We start from the raw sequence: 19,788 nt of genomic DNA, 5'->3' as shown, positions 1-19,788 counted from the left end.
TAAGGGAGGGAGCCAGAGCTGGAACTCAGACTCCCTTTTCAGGTCAAGAGACTTTTGAAACAATTATTCCGAAAACAACACTGGCTCACCCTAAAAATTCCAGCAACACGGAGTGTGTATGAAGTATAAAGACCACCTGGGCCCCCGTTCCCCACTGTCAACAGCTTGCGCGTGTGTCCTCCCAGCATGCCGCCTGCATACACAGACTTAAAAATTAAGAGAGCGAGAGAGGGTCATGCTACACTCATTGTTCCGAAACGTGCTTTTTCTCAACAATGTACGAAGCATCTATTTGCGCACCATTCCATACAGAGCAGCTGCGTTTTTCCAGAACCACCCTGCATTCTGAAAGAGGACGCTGTTAGCTAAATGGCTGCTGTCTCCCGTTCTCTGAAGCCACATGTGACGTGCATCTGTGGATCCCCGGATCCGTGCATGTGAGCACCCGTGGATCTCTGTGTGGCTATTTCTGTGCGGTGTGTGCTCACAGCCGAACTGCAGACCTTTTAAAACGCTCGACTGATGTGTGCTCTCACCGTGAGGGCTAACCCTGGATACAATTAGTCTAATTCTTGCCAGTCCAACTGCTGAAAGACAGTACCTAATTGTTGTTTTGGGGTTTTTGTTTTTTTTTTTTTTTAAGCAATCTCTATGCCCAACGTGGGGCTGGAATTCACAAGCCCGAGATCAAGAGTCGTGCACTCCTCCGAATGAGCCGGCCAGCCGCCCGGGTACCTGCTTGCTCTAAACTGGATTTCTCCCCACACTAGTGCAGCTGACCACCCTTATTAGCCGTTCCCCGTCCCTATTTCTTCTCCTGTGAGCCGCCTATTTGAACCGCTGCTCAATCTTGTCTGCTTCTCTTTCTCCTGCTGGTCTGTCGCAGCTCTCTCTGCCGGTGAAGGATTTAGTCCTGTGTGTTGCTTTGAATTATTATTTTTGCCCAGGGTCAAATGACCTTTAAATTTTGCTTGTGGTGGGTTTTTTTTATCCTATTGAGAAACTTTTGTGTTTTCCGAGCCAACTCGGTCAATCTTTTTCTTGACGGTCTCCCGTTTTTCCCAGTCTAGTATTACAAAAGTATTTTTATCCTTCTATAGTTTTGGTTTCTTCTTCTTCTTTCTTTTCTTTTCTTTTTATTATTATTTTTTTAGTGTTTAAACCTTTACTTTATACATGGCATGAGGTAAGAATTGAGCCTTATTACTTTCTGGATGGAAAACTCATTTTTTCCACATTATTAGTGGTCCCATCCTGATTTGGGTTTTCATATGCCACCTTTCTAGATTATTTTAACTGGGCCATTGCCTGCCCCTGGGCCAGTCTCCGATTTCAGTTTATTTATTTTGAGAGAGAAAGAGAGTAAGGGAGGGACAGAGAGCCAGGGAGAGAGAGAATCCCAAGCAGGCTCTGCACTGTCAGTGCAGAGCCCAAAGCGGGGCTTGAACTCACAAACTGTGAGATCATGACCTGAGCCGAAATCCAGACTCGGACGCTTAACCCACTCAGGCGCCCCCAGTCTCTGATTTTTAATTATTTTCACTTTGTTTGTCATTTTGATATGGGCAGAACAAATCCACCCCACCCCCCGACTATTCTTTTCCAAAACTGTTTTGACTATCCTGGCACATTTGTTTAGATTCAAATTTCAATTCAACTACCTTTGGGGCTTGGAGTAGAATTATACTGAATCTTGGGATTATTTGGGCGGGAGACGGTATCTTTGCGACACTAAGTCTTGCCATCTGGGGCCGTGGAACTTTCCCCCAGTCATGCAGGTCTCCTCTTACATCCTCTGGTAAGTGTCAGAGCTTTGGTTAGGTAAGTCTCGCACATTTACTGCCAAGTGGGTTACACACATACACATATATTATGAGTTAGGCAACATTCTGCCAGCCGGGAAACAACTTCTACGGGAAGTACAACAGAAAGCGCGCGTAACGCGGCGCTGAAGGGTGGGCGCTCTGGGCAGGAAGCAGGGGTCCAAAGCTTGGCTCTGCTGCTATGGAGCGGCAAACTGCTTGGCAAACTGCTCAACCGACTAAACTCTCATTTTTTTCCTCTGGGTCGCTCAGTGGGTTAAGCGTCCGACTTCGGCTCAGGTCATGATCTCACCGCTCGTGGGTTCGAGCCCCGCCTCAGGCTCTATGCTGACGGCCCGGAGCCTGGAGCCTCCCTCGGATTCTGGGTCTCCCCCTCTCTCTGCTCCTCCCCCGCTCGTGCTCTCTCTCTCAAAAATAAACGTTAAAAAAATTTTTTTAAAACTCTCTTTTTCTCATCTGTAAAATGGGAGAGAGCTGAGCTGTTCAGTATAGCAGCTGCTAGCTCCATGGGACTACATTGAATTAGTTAAAATTAGACACAAGTAACAATTCAGTTCTTCAGTGACACTGGCCACATTTCACACGCTCAATAGCCCGTGCGAGCGGTCAGGGGTTTCTGACAGTGCAGGTGCAGAACATTTGCCTCCTTGCAAAAGTTCCATCGGACGGTGCTAGTTTGGAGGATTGAATGATACAAAGCATGCAAAGGGCTTTCCATCCACAGATCCTGGTAAGTAGTAACTGCTCGGTAAACATGAGCCACTCTTATTAAGAGCAATGAAACCGTATTCTTAAACCCGTAACAAACCGCTCAGCTAAACCTAACAGCAGGTACAAATGAGACACAATGAAGCGCTCTGCGCTCAAGAACTACCATTCCCTTCACTGGTTCACCAGCAGGGGTTCCGAAGCCTACCCTTTAACCACTCTTTTTGTTCTTGTCTTTTTAATGTCTTATTTATTTTTGAGCGAGAGGGCACAAGGTGGGGAGGGGCAGAGAGAGACGGAGACGGAGGGTCCAAAGAGGGCTCCGCGCTGATAGCCGCGAGCCCGACGTAGGGCTCGGACTCACGAACCGCAAGATCGTGACCTGAGCCGAAGTCGGACACTCAACCGACTGAGCCACCCAGGTGTCCCTTAACCGCTCTTTTCACAGCATCTTTTACAGCAGGTTAATAAAGATGTCCCGTGATCTCAGGGGACAAGGTGTTCTCGAATCGACACTGCAGCCCAGCATGGTTCCTGAGAGGGGCAGGAAGAAAGGGAGAGTCTATGAACCAGTGACGGGAGGACTTTAGGAGCTGTGCCCACAGCTTGACCTCATGCTTTGGGAGTTGGTCAGCAAAGCACGACGCGAAGGCAAACGGCGGAGGTGTTCTCCCTTCACCGTGGAGAGGTCGCAGCCAGTAGCCACTCACTACACCGGTAACATCAGCAGGCTCTGAAAGCTGGGGAGTGGGAGGGGAGCAAACATCACACAAACGAGGGCGCTAGGGCAACAGAATTTAGGGAATGAGGATAAGGAACACAAGTCAGCCTGGAAGCACAGTCACCAACTGTGTTCCAAACTACTCTTCGGTTCCATACAATACACCTGCTGCTGGGACTGATGCGGCTCTGTTCAGAGCCACCGTTTACTGAGCGTGCTTATTACGTGCACTAGGAAGGGGAGGGGTGGGTGTCCAGGGGCAGACAACTGGGATTGGAACGTGGGTTCTGCTACTCACTCACTGTGTGACCTTGGGCAAGTGACCTCCCCTCTCTAAAACTCAGTGTCCTCCAGAGCAGATGAACATAAGGGAAGAGAAGCAAAAATAATCTAAAAACAGGGAGGGGGACAAAACAGAAGAGACTCATAAATACGGAGAACAAACAGAGGGTTCCTGGAGGGGTTGTGGGAGGGGGGATGGGCTAAATGGGGAAGGGGCACTAAGGAATCTACTCCTGAAATCACTGTTGCACTATATGCGAACTAATTTGGATGTAAAATGAACAAATAAAAAATTTTTTTAAAAATTAAAAACTCAGTGTCCTCATCTGTGAAATGGACTTAGTAATCCTCCCTATAGGTTGCTGTAGGGGTTTAGATAATATGGACGCTGTCTTTATCAAAGTGACGATGACATACTTTACAAACACTATTTAATTTAGTCATTACAGCGGCTCCATAAAGTAGGTCACAGAGATAGTAAGTGGCAGAGCCAGACTCTCGATCCAGGTCTTTCCATCTACCCTGGGCTCAAGATCCCTGAATGAATAATGTATATAAAATGTTATGCTCTAATCTAATATGCTGCAGGAGAATGCAAGAAAGAGAAATGCGGTCCCTCTTTTTCAAGCCACAGAACTAAAAAGCCACAGAAAAAGCAATTCTTCTTGGAAGATGAACCACGGAGAAACGGCAGGGCAGCATGTTTAAGAAGTCTTGCCTCTTCTTCCCACCATCTTTTTGCCCCACACCGGCATCTCCCCAGGAGTGAGGAAGTGTATCATTTGGCTAACCCGCCACTGTTGCCCCGGGTGGAAGTGAGAAAGGGTCGGGCTCGAGATCTATTGTGATGGCGGTGCCCCAAGGATTTACTGATGGATTAGATACGGGGTGTGAGAGAAAGGAAGGTGCCAGGATGATTCTAAGGGTTTTGGTCTGAGCAACTGAATGGCGACGCCGTTTCCAGGTCAGGTGGAACAGTGCTGTGGACATGGTAAGCTCGAAGCACCTATCAGATATCTAGGTGGTGATGTCAAGGAGACAGGTGTATAAATGGGTCTGGAGCTCAGGGAGTGGTATTTCAAGCCGTGGGATGGACGAGGTCACCCTGGGAGTGCAGGAGGACCAGCACTGAGCACTGAGCCGGGGCCCTCCAATGGGAGACCAGGGGTTCTCGCCCAATCTGCACAACAAAACCACTAGGGGAAGGCAGGTGAATCCTAACGTTCAGGCGCCTTCCCAGATCACTTAAAGCAGAAACTCTGGAGGTGGAGCCCAGGAACCAGTATTTTTAAAACGCTCCCCAGGTTATTCTAATGCCCAGCCTGGGCTGAGGGGCACTGCTTTAGACTGAGAAGGTACAGCCAATGAGGCAGGTCGAAAATCTGGACAGTGTGCGCTCCAGAAGCCAAGCGAAGAAAGTTTCCAAAAGGAGGGAATGATCCCTTCATCAGGGTCATAGTCCCACAAAAAGGGAGGTGCTGCGAAACCCAGCGAAGGCGATATGAGAGAAGGGATGGGGACAAAAGCCCGAGAGAAGTCGTCCAGGAGAGGTCAAGTTTACTTGGATCCCGTTTCTGGCAAAGGAGGCATTTTTAAAATGACATTGATGAGGCAATTAGAGCTTAAAAACGTCATAGTTATTTGATGATATTATGGAAAAATTATTAAAATTTTTAAGGTGTGATAGCGGTATCAGGTTATGTGAGAAAAGAATCCTTACCTTTGAGCAATGTTTACTGAAAAATTTATGGATGTCTGGATCAGGCAGGGCGCCTGGGTGGCTCAGTAAGTTGAGTGTCTGACTCTTGGCTTTGGCTCAGGTCATGATCTCACCGTTCGTGAGATCGAGCCCCACACCGGGCTTTGCACTGAGAGTGCGGAGCCTGCGTGGGATTCTCTCTCTCTGCCCCTCCTCTGCTCGTCGCGTGCTCTCTCTCAAAGTAAATAAAAATAAACAAAAATAACAGAGGAGTACGCTGTCACAAAATAGCCCATGAGATGATAAGCGCTGCTCATGGACTTCAGCATACCATACTGCCTAGTCTGGGTTCGAAGAAAGAGAGAGGGGAAGAGAAAGGAGGAAGGGAGGGAGGAGAGGAGACAATGATACAGAAAACTCCTTTGACCAGTTTTGCCGAAAGAGTGGCAAAGAAACGGAGGTGGAGTAAAGGAGTCGAGTCCTTGAACAGGAAAGACAGGATGGCACCCACCACCCCAGGGGAGGGTGGTGCTGATGGGAAGCCAGACGCAGTGGGCAGGTGTGCTTGAAGGCGGCAGGACGAACCGTTCCCATCAAAGGGAAACATCAAAAATAAGCAAGGTCAGCTGAGAACGAAGAGAGGGACTAAGATTTAAAGTAATTTTTTTAAAGCCACGGTCTCCCTAAAGTCCTTTAAGTCAGGCATGTTCCCAGACCACGCCCTGGATTCCCTGCTTCTGATTCTGGGGGTGTGCGCAGGCCCGGGGAGCGCTGGGCTCAGCCCAGCCACTCTCTCAAAGCCAGGAGGACGGTGCTCCCTGCGGAGCACCCTGGGAAGACCGGCCATCACGAGACCGTGCCAGACCCCGTGGCTGCTGGGAAATGTGGGTGGCACACTCCAGCAGGCCAAGAAATGCCTGACTCGGGGCATTTTAATTCGGGTTAGTCCCACTCTCTGCTCTGCGTGGCAGCCGGCTCTCTTTGTCTCCTCTCTCTCTTACAGACACACAACTGAGGAACAATTTCTAGTTCTGTGGTTGGCACCAAGACACCCTTCCAGAATTGGTTCCTAATAGGTTAACTCAAACGTAGCAATGAAAGATTACAAATGACCAAAGGAAAATAAGACGGTTACAGGTGCCTTTCTCTCTCTGTCAGTCCACACCAAGGTGGCCGAGATGCTCCAGAGCAAACAGATGGGAGGTCTGGAATCTAACTGCTACCTACTCACAGGCTGTACGGGGGCAGGGCAGCGGGAGGGCTGTGGGAGGGTCCCCATCCCCTATTTACAGAGCTGGATAAGAATTCCTGCCCCAGCAAGGGTAGGAGAGTCCACAAGGTGGGACAGACACAGGGCTGTGAACGTGTCTTTGGGAACTGCCTGACCATGCGGGGCTCCCTGCCGGGCCTGCTCCCTCCCTGCTTAGCACACAGAGCACAGGAGAATCTGGTTCCTCTGCTCCCCAGGCAACAGCAGCCGCCCTGTGGGCTCCATGGAGACCAGGTATATTTAGACCACAGAATGTTTAGAACAGCCTCGGCAGTCCAGGAGGTGGAAATCCAAAAGCAGGAAAATCCCACGGAGCGAAGCGTGGACGGATACCTGACTTCAACTCACCTCTTTTATAAATGAAATCCATGATGGCCCTGGTTACATGAGCTCGACTCAAACTCTGAGCCCCCTGAGCTGCAGGGCCACCTGACCCCTGAGCTGCCTCTCACCTGATGCTGCTGTGGGTGCGCTTTGGGCGAGGGACGAGTCTTAAGGAAAACGAGTGGGCACTGCCTGCCTTGCCTTTGGAATTCTATTTACAGTGTGACCACTGCCGGGTCGAAGTGGCCCTGTGGCCCTCTCAGACACCGGCTCTTCTTTCCAAGGCAGAAACTCAGAGGAAAGGCTGAGGTCAAGCCATGTGCTACCGTTTATTACCCACCTTTGGCGTTGGGGTGCCCCTAAGCCTTGATGCCTGACCTCCCTCGGGAGAGGGACCCCACGAGGGTTCATCCCCAGCAGAGACCACTGGAGAAGAGGTGGTGGGGTCAGAACCACCCAATGCCCCCCGGGGAGCCCACCGAAACCGTGTCCCACACTGGTCTCGCATGAGCATTTTGCACTGGCTGCAGGCACAGACTCATGGATTTGAAGAGAAGGCTCATCCTGCATTCCCTCAAAAATAAACCAGCAAACACGCAAACAAGGCAGGCAAACTGGAGTCTTGTAAGTCTCAGCAAAACTTCATAAGGATAATAATGCCCGATCCAAGGAATGGAAGGCCAGGGCCGACAGCTTTTCTGTGCGGAATCTCCACTGGAGTCTAAGACAAGGCTGGTCCTGGCCAGGCTGAAGAATTTTGGAACCCAAGAGTGCAAGCACCCGTAGAAATCACCATAGAAATTACACAGCAGAGTTTCCTGGGGGCTTCCATGGTGGTGGGGGGGGGGGGGCTGGTCCAAGTGAGGCTGTCAGTGAATCAAAGTTTGACTATCATACACGCGGAAGATCAGAAGAATCATCTCTCAGCCAGAATCCTCGTTCTGTTGGCAGGGAGATCGGGGCGCAGGGAGGCGAAGACACTTCCTGCCCCTCCAGGCCAGGTGAGCTCAGACACCCCGGTAGTAGCTGTTCCTGGAGCCCCTTCTGCTTCCCTCCCACCTGAGGATAAAGCGACACTCGGGGGTACCTGCCCGAACCATCTGGAAGCGCTCATCCCAATGTCCTACTGAGGGCAGGGCAGTAAGGGGCCCGGGGCCATTCCCAGGGCTCTGCAGAATGGGAGTTAGGGGTCTGGGGACAATGTCAGGAAGGTCTTAAGTGCCTCCCTCCTAGACAACATGAGTGTGTGAACAGAGGTTCTGGCCCACCGCGTGTCGAACACTCCACCAACCCCAGGCAGCCGCAGTGCTTCTGATTCACTCTCCTGATTTTAAAATCCCTAACGTGAGATCCCGCCCCACCTTAGCCTGAAAAATACTTCATTCCCAATGACTGTCAATTACAATTAGATTATAGAACCAGAGAACCGGCAAATGCTACGTAAGGAGCCAGAGATCCTGCAGTTCAGAAATGATCAGCCTGATTCCTTGGGGGGCATGAAAAACACTGTCCTTCTGCCAATGCCCCTGCCCAGGAAGAGCTTGTGCCCGGGCTGGGTGCCATCCTAGGACTGACTGGCCCCACACGGAGGGTCACCACGAAGGGTGTGCTGTTTGTTTGCCACGAGCGTGCACTGTTTCTTGAGCAAGAGGAGTGAAATCAATGCTTCTTAACCATTTATTTGCTACTAAATACGCCCAATTATACCGCTTCCCTTCCCACTACCCAAGTCGCTGCTCATTAGCCCCTTTGCTGGAGAGTCGGCCAGCTCTCTGCTTTATTGGCAGCTCATGGAAAGATATGCAGGGGGAAAAAGCTAAAAAAAGCAGGTACTTGAATTATCTGCGGATTCCTTTTTTTTTTTTTTTTTTTACTGCTTTCTTTGGGGTGTTGAAACAGTGATAACAGAAGGCGACTGGCCTTGTTAGGCACAGATCTTTTGGGTAATTTGATGAAATATGGTTTCCAAAAGAAGGTAAATGCTTCTCTTTCCTGGAGGAGGAGTGTCCGAGCCCCCAGGTACTACAATTGTTCTGCCTCTCAACACCGCACCGGGTGCAACTGCTTGTGGCGGGTGGGACTGAGGACTCCTTTCAAAGTAGGGACCGAAATGGAAGGAGTCTCTGCTAAGAGGTCTCTAGGCAAACACCACAGATCTAGAAGCCAACCAATGACCAGAAAGATCACGCGGCACACACTTTGACCACTGGGATGGAGGCGGGACCTGTGTTCTCAGGGCTCCACGGTCAGGTCAGGGTCGTCAGGGCACTGACGTGTGGCACACTGGCAGGAAGAAGGGAGTTTCTCAAAGCCTCCGTTCAGTTAGTCTTTCAAAGCCTGGGAGCGCCCCCTGGTCCTGCATTCATCTTTCACTTCCCCTTTCCTCTGCTGTACCTGCAACACGACCTCACGAATGCGTCCCTCACCCGACAACCATTTTGTTGCTACGGAAAATGGCACCAAGACACTGTCGAAATCAGAACACGAGGTTTTGAGGACAGTGGGGGAACCCGTGCCTCCATCCCATGGTCCATGCAATACAGTCAGAGACGAGGGGCTGGAAACGTCAATACAGGGTTAAGAGGGATGACAACAACTCCATGGACGACAAATCTGTAATGGCTATTAAAGGGCAGCCATTGTGATTTGTTGACTGGCTGTCTTCTCTTCTACAGTGGCAGCCCCAGGGAGCAGGGGCTTGGTGGGTTCTCGTCACTGCCGGTTCCTAGTGACTGGAAGAGCACCCAGCACATCACGGTCACTCAGCAGTTATTTGTTCAACGGACACGTGCTCTTAAGGAGGACTGAGAGGGTGGCTTGATCATCTGTTATAGTTTCAAGACAGACATCATGGGGATGGAAAAGGCCCAGAGAAACGAAAAGAGCAACAGCCAGAAACATGGTTCGAACCCAGCTCTGCTCTTTATGAGCCTCACAAGCCTGGCAAGTTCCTTCTCTACACCTCATCTCCCACAGGTATGAGATAGGGCCCGTGGCCTATCCTGCAAGTTTGTCGTGAGCCTGACTGAGGAAATGCGTGTAATGGGCAGGTGCTGAAGAAACTCAATGGAGGGACTCCTCTGGGATCATTACCCTGCTGCCTCCTGTACACTTGGGCATTTCGTGCCTCGGCGGTCTGTGACACCCAAAATAAAGAACCTGGGGAGAAAGCGTGAGCAGAGGTTGACTACTTACTTAAGTTTGGAGATTTTTGTGGATTTCAAGTCTACGTTAGTCCCTTTCTCATTCTCATAGGTTACCAGGTTTCTCAGAATCTGTGAGTCCCAACTCTTTAAGACAGTGAATCATGGGAGAGAAGTGTTTCTAGGAAACTAATACTTCCTTCCTTATGTATTTCTTGTTGTTGTTTTTTTTTAACATTTTTGAGAGAAAGAGACAGAGCATGAGGGGGAGAGGGACAGAGAGAGAGGGAGACACAGAATTGGAAGCAGGCTCCAGGCTCTGAGCTGTCAGCACAGAGCCCGACGTGGGGCTCAAACTCACAAACCGTGAGGTCATGACCTGAGCTGAAGTCAGACGCTCAACCGACTGAGCCACCCAGGCACCCCACCTTATGTATTTCTATAATGCTTGTAAAGCATTCAAGAAAAGGGGGGAAAGATACATTACAAACACACAAAATAGGGAAGAATGGGTATGTGGCAGGGCCAGCTGCTCTGCTAGCAAGACAGAGCGGGCCTCCTCGGGACCCTGGATAACCACAATAACCAACAGACCAACGACATGAGCTTTCAGACAGGGGACTGAGCTCCAAAGGGACTCTCCCACAAATGGTCCTTGTCCTCCTGCCTCCAGGGGAAGTTCTAGGATGTTCACGCCTTAAGCGAGCAGCAATAAGGAGGACAGGGCTGGAAAGTAAAGTTCCCCCAAACCAACCGGCCCCGCTGCCTCGTTCAGACTCCCACGGAGGAGAGCCAGGGGCCCGGACACGGTTGCTCTACACTGCTAGGTACTTCCAGGTCCCAACCTCAGACACCTGCTTCGTGGTTTCTCAGCAAGCCCCCCCACACCACCCCGGAGAAGAGCCCCATTGCTTTCCTTGGACCTAAGAGCACCGCCAGCTTCAGTGGCATCATCCTCCTGCCATGGTGGTGAATCCTGATGCTCGAGATGAGCACCAAAGACTCGAGGGGGAGATCGACCCACCCCAGAGCCCCACGGTACCTACAAGTGGCAACCTTTTTCCTGCGGCATCCATGCTCCAAATACTGCCCCTTGCCTTCCACGTTCAAACCTGTCTTGACCGCTCCACGTTGGTTTTCAGACCAAACGTTTTTGCTGGCTAGCAGCAGATTTTCAGTTTTGCTGGCAATTTCTCGTCACACTGGGCTCCAGCTGGATGAGCTCCGAGGGGGACCCGCAGGAGTCACCACCCCTCCAGCTGAACTCCAGAGTGTTAGCCGTACCACAGAGTGACAACACAGCCACTGCTATAGCCCCCAACTCAACAGGGGGCCGGCTGCTGCCACATGGCCACCTGGCTTCTGTCCAACCCCGGGTGCAGGTGAGTTTCTGCCCGGCCTCCAGTCATCCAACGGGGCTTTCAGTCTGGATGGGCCTCACGCTAGAGCCAAGAGCCAAAAGCCACGGAGAAAGAGAGGGCCCGGGATGTTCTTTGATGGGATGGAGAGATCCACAATGTCACAAGACTTCAAACAGAAACCTAATGTTAGAGACGCATTTTGTAGAAGGAAAACCATATCTTAAAACTGAAAAGAAAAAAAAAAAAAAACAATGAAAAGAAAGGGGGGGCACCTGGGTGGCTCAGTCAGTTGGGTGTCCCACTTTGGCTCAGGTCATGATCTTGTGGTTGGTGGGTTTGAGCCCCACATCTGGCTCTCTGCTGTCAATGCAGGGCCTGCTTTGGATCCTGTTTCCCTCTCTCTCTGCCCCTCCCCCATTTGTTCTCTCTCTCTCTCTCTCTCTCTCAAAAATAAATAAATATAAACAACAAAAAAAAAGACTGAATGGGCAAGGGGGCACCTGGCTAGCTCAGTCAAAAGACCATGCAACTCTTGATCTTGGGGTGGTGAGTTCGAGCCCCATGTTGGGTGTAGAGATTACTCAAATGAAAAAAAATAAAAAACACTGGATGGGCAGGGCTCAGAAAAGGCCGTCACAGCATCTAGTGCTCGGTCTGGGTGGGGTCACTCAAAGGCTCGGGTGCATGCTTCTGTGGTTCCTGCTTGGGGGCCTGCGGGTCCCTCCCTGGATAGCCTCCGTCCTGGGAGAGAGGAAAGGAGCCCAGAACAGCTACTGCCAACATCAGGACACACGCAGGGGAAAAGGCAGAAGAAGCAGCCCGACCCCGAGCACTTCAGTTTATAAAATGTGTGTGTGGATACTATTTTATTTAGATCTCTGCCCCAGCGACTCAGGTCACTGGGGATTTTCAGAACACTTCAGATTTTTAAACTCTTAAGAGTCTTTCCACGAAGCCTGAGAGAACAAAACTATTGATTGAAACCCAATGGTCAGTATACCTCCCACGTGTATCTAAATACAAGGACCTCTCTAGAAATCAGCTGCCCTCGCTAATTTTTAACGTGCTGGCACATCTAACCCATTTGAAGGGTGGGGAAACTGGGGAGAAAAAGCCCACCACCCTCGCCAGCCTTTCAGCTGCACCCAGGCTAGGCCCCGGGCTGGGAGACCCCTGCTCGTGGTGCCTGGCCAGAAACACAGCCTCACTCGGGACCTAAACTGGAGGGACAGCGTGTGTGCCCAAACTGAGGTGGGCGGGAGACCTATGTTGTCCCAGATGAGGGAAAGTTGGGATGACCCAGGAGTGTTCATTCCCTGGAAGGTTACTTTATTAAAGTCCATTTATTCACCCTGTTTAAGGAAAGCAGAATTGAGGCTGAGGAGACAGAGAAAGGGGGCCACTTACTTTTTATTTTACATATTTCTGAGCTCTTTGTGTGTTTTAAAAGTTTATTTAGTTTGAGAGAGAGTGCAAGCAGGGGAAGCGCAGAGAGAGCGAGAGAATCCCAAGCAGGCTCTGTGCTCTCAGTGCAGGGCCCCACATGGGGCTCGATCCCACGAACCGTAAGATCATGACCTGAGCTGAAATCCAGATGCTTAACCAACTGAGCCAACCAGGGACCCCTCTTTTTGTGCTTTTTAAAAACAACTGTTCATTTTCTTAGAATGCTCTCTCATTCTCTTACCCTAGTCAGTGTCCCTTATTGGATGCGACATCACCTCCTTAGGTCAGTCTTCTCCGGTCACCTCCTCTATGGCAAATTCCACTGCCAATTCTGTATCCTGCCTAATGCCTTCAGACCACTAATCACGACCTGGAATCCTCTTTGCAATGGTTTGTCTATTGAATCATCAACTTGCCTCTCTCCCAGAAGTATCCACTCCATGGATCTTATCTGCCTTGCTCCCTGCTACCCTCCTAGGGCCTGGGACCCTGGGGACTTCTGGGGGACACCCAGTAAATATTTTTGAAAAACCAAATACACGGACACATGTTGGGATCTACGAATGTCCATACTCATTCCACGGGCCTGGTGTAACACACAGAAACACAGTTATAATCGAGATCTGATTAACTGTAGGACCAGTCCCACCGATTTCTCCAAAAGCGACCCCTAGCCTACCCTGAGGAAGGCTTTCTACGTGCGCACGCACGCAGCCTGCTCTGGCAAATAAAGGTTTATCGAGCCACTCTCATATACGGACGGATTGTCTGTGGTTGCTTTTGAGCTACAAGGGCAGTGCTGAGTAGTTGCAACAAAGACCACATGGGCTGAAAATATTTACTACCTGGCATTTTATGAAAAAGTTTGACACACCCCGGGCGGGAAGAAACAGAAAAGCGTAGTCCGAGACTCTGACTGCAAATCCCACGGGAGCAAACTGCAGCGCTCACATAGACACCTGCTAGTGGTAAGGGTAGCTAATATTTTAGGTAGGCCTTGTCATGAGCCACGTATTGTGCTCAGTGATTGAAGTGTATTATCTCCTGTGATTTAATTCTCATGACAACACTCTGGGGGAGTCCTGACTGCTGAGGCTCCTGGAGGTCTGATAATTTGCCAGGGTCAAGGAGGTCAGTGCCAAAGCCAGAACTCAAACGCAGACCAACCAACGCACAGACTATTGGGGGACAGAGGCTGCTTCTTACTCACGCTGCACATGTACGCATCAGACACTCAGGCTTCTCAAAAACAAAACAAAACTCTCATGGAAACCACTGCCTTCCCTCCCCTGGAGTAGATGCTATCTAGTAGAACCACATGCCAATTCAAAATGCCAACTCTGTCTTTGACTCGGACATCTCTCCATGAACGAATCAGCAACTGCAGGCTTTATTATCTGCACTGGGGATGTTTCTGCCTTCTCTCCCTTTCCAGAACATGTGGAGCTTGCTTTTCATTGTTACTATTTTCCTTTAACTGCGCCGTTAAACTCTGGAATTCTCTCTGACCCCCAGAAACCCTGCCTTCATATCAAAACACAGGTTCCCCTGGATCCAGGTGGAATAACAGCTGTGTCACTGTCAGTATGACAGTGCATATTCTTGACCACGAAACCTAGGTGTCAGAAGAACTGAGCTCAACAACACTGCTTGGGGACAGTGGCTACACCTGGAGGTGTAGTTTCTGGGAGAGGAACAAGGGGGGTGCTTCTGGATGATGGTTATGCTCTGTTTCTCCATCTAGGTGCTGCATATGTGGATATGTTCATGTTGTGAGAACTCATTCAGCTGCACCCTTAGGAGTGTAAGTATATGCTATTTTCTGTAGCTATGCTCTATTTCGATAAAAAGTTCTACAATGCCCTCTGCAAACATAGTAATACACAACGGATCTTTTTTGCAGAAATACACATCTCATTTGCTTCATGCAACATCCTTATAAAAGGATCAGCAAGCCCATTTTGCGGGACCTTTGGGAGGTGCTGAGGTCACGAGCCCTCACGCAGGGGATTAAAGCCCTAATAACAGAGACCCAGCTCCCTTCGGCTTCCCCCACGTGGGGACACAGGGAGAAGTGAGCACCCCACAATCGGAAGGGGGCCCTCACCAGACCGCAGCCACGTTTTCAGGCTTCCAGCATCCGGAACTGTGACAAAGAAATTTGTTGTTTATAAGCCACCCAGTCTATGGTAATTTGCTATGGCAGCCCAAACAGGCTAAGACAGCTTACTAAGACTGGCTTGAGCGCCCTGCTAACCACTCTGTAGATACGCTCTCATTCTATAGATAGTCTCTTCACAACAACCCTAACTTTATCCCTGCTTTATAGATGAGAAAAATGAGGCATGGAGAGGTCAAGGAACGTACCTAAGGTTAGACGGTTACTCATAGGCAGGCCAGGGGTTCAACCCAGACAGCCCCACTCCAGAACCCACGTTCTTAACTGTGATGCTAGTCACGCCTTTGGTTGGCTTTCCAGTTTCTAGGGTGGGTCTTCCATCTTCGGGCATGTGTCACGGCTCAATAAAACGCGCTTGTCCAATGTGTACAGGAACAAGAATCTCAACAAGTGCACCCACCTCCTTCATGGACGGCAGCCTGATTCACAGAGTGAATCTCCATGCCACACAAATGACAGGGTCCATGCCGGCCCCCTTTCTACCCAGGACTTCCCCATTCGTTTGTTGGAAATCCAGAGACCGAGCGCTTGGCCCACCAGAAGCCACAGAGGCCCAGATTAGGTTAGAAACCCCAAAGGTCGGGGCGCCGGGTGGCCCAGTTGGTTGAGCTTCTGGCTTCTGCTCAGGTCACCATCTCCCGGTCTGTGAGTTGGAGCCCCATGTCGGGCTCTGTGCTGACAGCTCGGAGCCTGGAGCCTGCTTTGGATTCTGTATCACCCTCTCTCTCTGACCCTCCCCCGTTCATGCTCTGTCTCTCAAATAAATAAACATTAAAAAAAATTTTTTTTTCAAAAAAAAAAAAAAAAAGAAACCCCAAAGGTCTTCCTTTGTCTTCCGTGACGAAAGATCTATCGCTTTTTAATAAAGTATTTGCTTACCCCGCACTCTTTGAGTAAGCGAAAACTATACCCCGACTGCATTAGCAAAGCTCGGGCAAAGTAAATATAACTTCTGTTGGATGTCTGCAATATTCCTTTCAGTTGTGCTTTTAGAGGAAAATTTCAGTGAGAGCACTTTGGATCCACTTTTCTTTTAAGCCACATCGATCTCTATAAAAGGTAAAATTGCTTACCTATGTTATTTTGAGGAATTTAAGTGTCCTGTAATGGGGGGGGGGAGCTATTTAAATACAATCGTTGATTTCATCAATTGTCTTCATTTTGGTTTGTTGAACTAAAATAATCTGATGAACGAACCTTTCCTCCCCCCCAACCCCCCAAATCATTCCTAGTTTCCGAGACTATCAGGTGAGCCAGGAACTCAAATTAGGGGGCGGGGGGGGAAATCCAACCACCTTCTTCGAATGACTGTCAATTCAGGTTTGGTGTTAAGAGGACAGGACCCTGCTGACTTCCTCACACAGGCAGTGACAAAGGCTTCCTAAGTAGTATTTTTTCCTACGGGCAGCCTGGGCAACGATGTCTACCGCACGGAGCCCCCACGCAGCAGGGTGCCCGTGCGTGCCACCAAGTTCCGCGGGTCACCCTCCAAACCGCAATCCCCTGGCACTTGGGGTCCTCGGGCCCAACCCTGAAACGAGCCTCTTCGCGCTGCCATCCTTGAGCAAGACGAGGCAAGGAACTTCCCGGGACCGGAGGCAACGTCGCCCTGAACCCAGAACCCGGAGGAGCGGAAGCTGCTTATGCCCGGCCGCCGCGCCCCGAGGTGCCAGCCCCGGGAGGCCCCGCAGACCTGCGCTGCGGGGCGGCGTGGGGGGCGGGGGGGAGGAGGGGGACCGTCGTGTCGCGGCCCCGCGGAGTGACGCAGGGAGGGCCCCCTCGGCCGGTAGCAGCTCTGGGGGATGCTGACCTCAACTTTGTTCTTTAAAAATAGCTGGGAGGCCGCGGCGCTCACGTGAGCGGCCCCCGCTTCCCCGGCACCCACCCGGGGCTCCCGGCGGCTCCCGGGGTCGCACAGGGGGCAGGGCGGTGTCCCCGAGCCCCCGGGGACAGGACGGACGCCCCCGGCCCCGCGGAGGGGGGAGGGGAGCAGGGGGCGCCGGGTGGGGTCGGGGCGTGGGGCTGGGGGTGGCGGCGGGGGGTCGGCCGGGCCGCGGGGAGCGGGCCGCGCTCACCTTCTTCACCGACAGCGAGATGTTCTCCAGGATCCGGTCCTTCACCTCCCGCGGCTCCATGGCGCCGCCGCCCCCGCTGCCGCCGCCGCCGCCGCCCCGCCGCCGCCGCTTCCCGCGCCGGGGGCCCGGGGCCGCCGCCAACCGCTGCCGCCGGCCGTGCGGGGGCTCCGTCGTGCCGGCCGCGGGGCCCGGCGCCCGCCGCCCGGCCCTCGCCTCGCCCGGCCCCTCGCTCCGCCGCGGCCAGGCGGCTCCGGAGCGCGGCCGGCGGGGAAGAGGCCGCGGGCTGTGCGCGGCGGCGGCGGCGGCGACGGCGGCGGCGGCGGCGGCGGCAGGAACTGATGTCAGGCGGGGCGGCGCCAAGGCCGGCGGTCGGGCTGGGGCGCCCGCGCCCAGAGACCCGCCGGACCCCGCGTCGCCGTCCCCGGGCCCGCAGCCCCTCCGGCCGGGGTCGCCCGGGACCCCCGCAGACCCCGGGCCCCCGCGCCCCAGCCCTTGTCGGCTCACAGCCCCTCGGGCCAGGGTCCGCGGGAGCCCCTTAACCCCGGGGACCCCCGGGTCCCCGCAGACCTTGGGCCCCCCGCCCTGCCCTTGCCGGCCCACGGACCCAGGTCTCCCGGCCCTCCCCAGCGACCCCGAGCCCCTCCACCCCCTCCGGCCGGGGCCCGCGGAGCCCCCCACAGACCTCGGGGATCCGGACAAGCCACCCCCGCCGGCCAGCGACATCCCTCAGCCCACAGACCCTCCCTTTCCTCGGCCCAGAGGCCCCTGCCATGCCCGGGGTCGTGAGACCCCCCCCCCCCTTCGCCCACCCTCACCCCAGAGACCCAGGGCCCCTGGCTTCCGGCAGCCTGGAGACCCGGGCACCCCCACCTCGACCTACCCAGAGACCCCCACCCCCACCCTCTGGCCCTCTCTGGCTGCCCTGGCCCTCACCCGCCCCTAGAAGCCAGGCCCTCTCCTCAGGTCTCCCCCCTCACGCCCAGTCCTAAACTTTAAGGCCATTTCAGGTCCCGGGTGCTCCTCCCCACCAACAAAACACACCCTCGGCACTTCCCCTTGTGTCCCAACACCCACTCTGATTCTTACCCACAGCCCATTGATTGCTACCCATATCCCAGCTCTCCTTCGGTGGGGCCGCATACCCTGGGGGCCCCAACTGCCTCCGCCCTGAAACCCACCCTAACAATTCCCCTCATCCCCCCAATTCCCCATCTCTTAAAGCCACCCACACTTAGAGTTCTCAGTCTCCTACCTGGCTCACTTAGCTCATTTGCTCTCCAAATAAACATACCCTGATGCATCCATTAGTCCCGCCTTTTCATTCTTTTCTTTTTTTTTAAGTCAATATATTGGGGCACCTGGTTGACATTCCACTCTCGATTTCCGCTCGGGTCACGATCCCAGGCTCGTGGATCATGCCCGGTGTCCGGCTCCATGCTGAGCTTGCAGCCTGCTTGGGATTGTCTGTCTTCCTCTCCCTCTGCCCCTCTTCCCTGCTTGTGCTCGCTCCCTCTCTCTCCTTCTCTCTCAAACAAAAAAAGTCAATCTATATCCTTTTTTGTCTCACTTTATGAAACTGAGATATAATTGACAAATAACATTAGTTTTGGGTGTACAACATAATGATTTGATATTTGTATGTTGTGGAATGATCAGCACCCTCTTCATTTGAAGACACCCCAGTTCTCAACTTCAGCTCCCTATATTTTCCCTCTTTGTCCGGGCATACCTTTCTCAGCCTCCCAAACCTGGTCTCCCCAGCACAGATGCAAAACACTGATTCTACAGCTTATCCTAAATGGACCCCTCCCCATACACAACCAAAAGTTCCCTCTCCATCCCTCAGTTTCCCCAGGAGAGATCCAAGATGGTGGTAGTTATGTTTTTGTTGTTGCCTTTTTGGTTTTTGTTTTAATATTTCATTCTTTTTCCATTTTTTAACGTTTTTGTTTATTTTTGAGAGACAGAGAACGAGCAGGGGAGGGACAGAGAGAGAGAGAGAGACACAGAATCTGAAGCAGGCTCCAGGTTCTACGCTGGCAGCACAGAACCCGACACGGGGCTCAAGCTCACGAACTGTGAGATCATGACCCGAGCCATAGCCAGTCACCTAACCGACTGAGCCACCCAGGCACCCCTTTAATGTTTTATTTTTAAGCCATCTCTACCCCCAACGTGGTGCTTGAACTTACAACCCCAAGATCAACAGTCTCATGGTCCACCAACCTAGCCAGCCAGGAGCCCATTGATTTGCTTTTCTGTCACTGAATAAGGGGACAAAATTACATGTCAAGAAAATGAAAGAGAACTACTTGAGAAACTGCATTCTATTACTTCAGGATCTAGGTCAAGAGTTCTTCATACTAATGATGATGATGACGATGAGTAATGAGTACTGACTGCGTGCCATGCGCTGAACTAAGTGCTTTACCTACATTCGTCTCCTGTATTCTCACACAGCAACCCCTGTACAGATGATGGGAACCGTTCGCATCCTGAGTCAAAGTGCCCTTTACATTTCTTCGTACTGTTCTAGCAGGTGACCCTGTAGGGGCTTGGTCTACCCCTTTAGGAAAAGAAGTCAATCTCTCGGCTGAAGGCATTTCTTACTAGCCCTGAGCTCAGAAAAACAGGCGAGAACAGTCTCCATGGAGCTGAGCTCAGATAGAATGTCAGGTGGAGAAGACGCTACAGTTGCTGGGCAGGTAGAGAAAAGGCTGAGAACAGAGGACTCATTACTTTGAATGAAGAAAGAAA

The 19,788-nt window shown here is 52.0% G+C and overlaps 1 protein-coding gene and 1 long non-coding RNA gene across 4 annotated transcripts in view; one reads left to right on the top strand and one right to left on the bottom strand.

Annotated features, from left to right (window-relative positions):
* Positions 1 to 17,769, bottom strand: part of PLEKHM2 (pleckstrin homology and RUN domain containing M2) — a 35,463-nt gene extending 17,694 nt beyond the window's left edge. For all 3 annotated transcript variants that reach the window (XR_008292272.1, XM_027060333.2, XM_053207527.1), the window contains exon 1: positions 17,032 to 17,769. Coding sequence is in view for 2 of the 3 variants with exons in the window: in XM_027060333.2 (XP_026916134.2) it covers positions 17,032 to 17,754 (723 nt within the window). In the remaining variant the exon portion in view is untranslated. The remainder of the gene's footprint in view (positions 1 to 17,031) is intronic.
* On the top strand, positions 6,187 to 10,197 carry LOC113599524 (uncharacterized). The gene is made up of 2 exons (XR_003420401.2): positions 6,187 to 7,828; positions 9,503 to 10,197. It is a non-coding gene; the product is annotated as an uncharacterized LOC113599524 (long non-coding RNA).
* Positions 17,770 to 19,788: the final 2,019 nt, after the last annotated feature.

The sequence above is a fragment of the Acinonyx jubatus genome, chromosome C1 (genome assembly GCF_027475565.1).
Source record: "Acinonyx jubatus isolate Ajub_Pintada_27869175 chromosome C1, VMU_Ajub_asm_v1.0, whole genome shotgun sequence".
Lineage (NCBI taxonomy): Eukaryota > Metazoa > Chordata > Mammalia > Carnivora > Felidae > Acinonyx > Acinonyx jubatus.
This window is presented reverse-complemented; position numbering and strand designations above follow the sequence as displayed.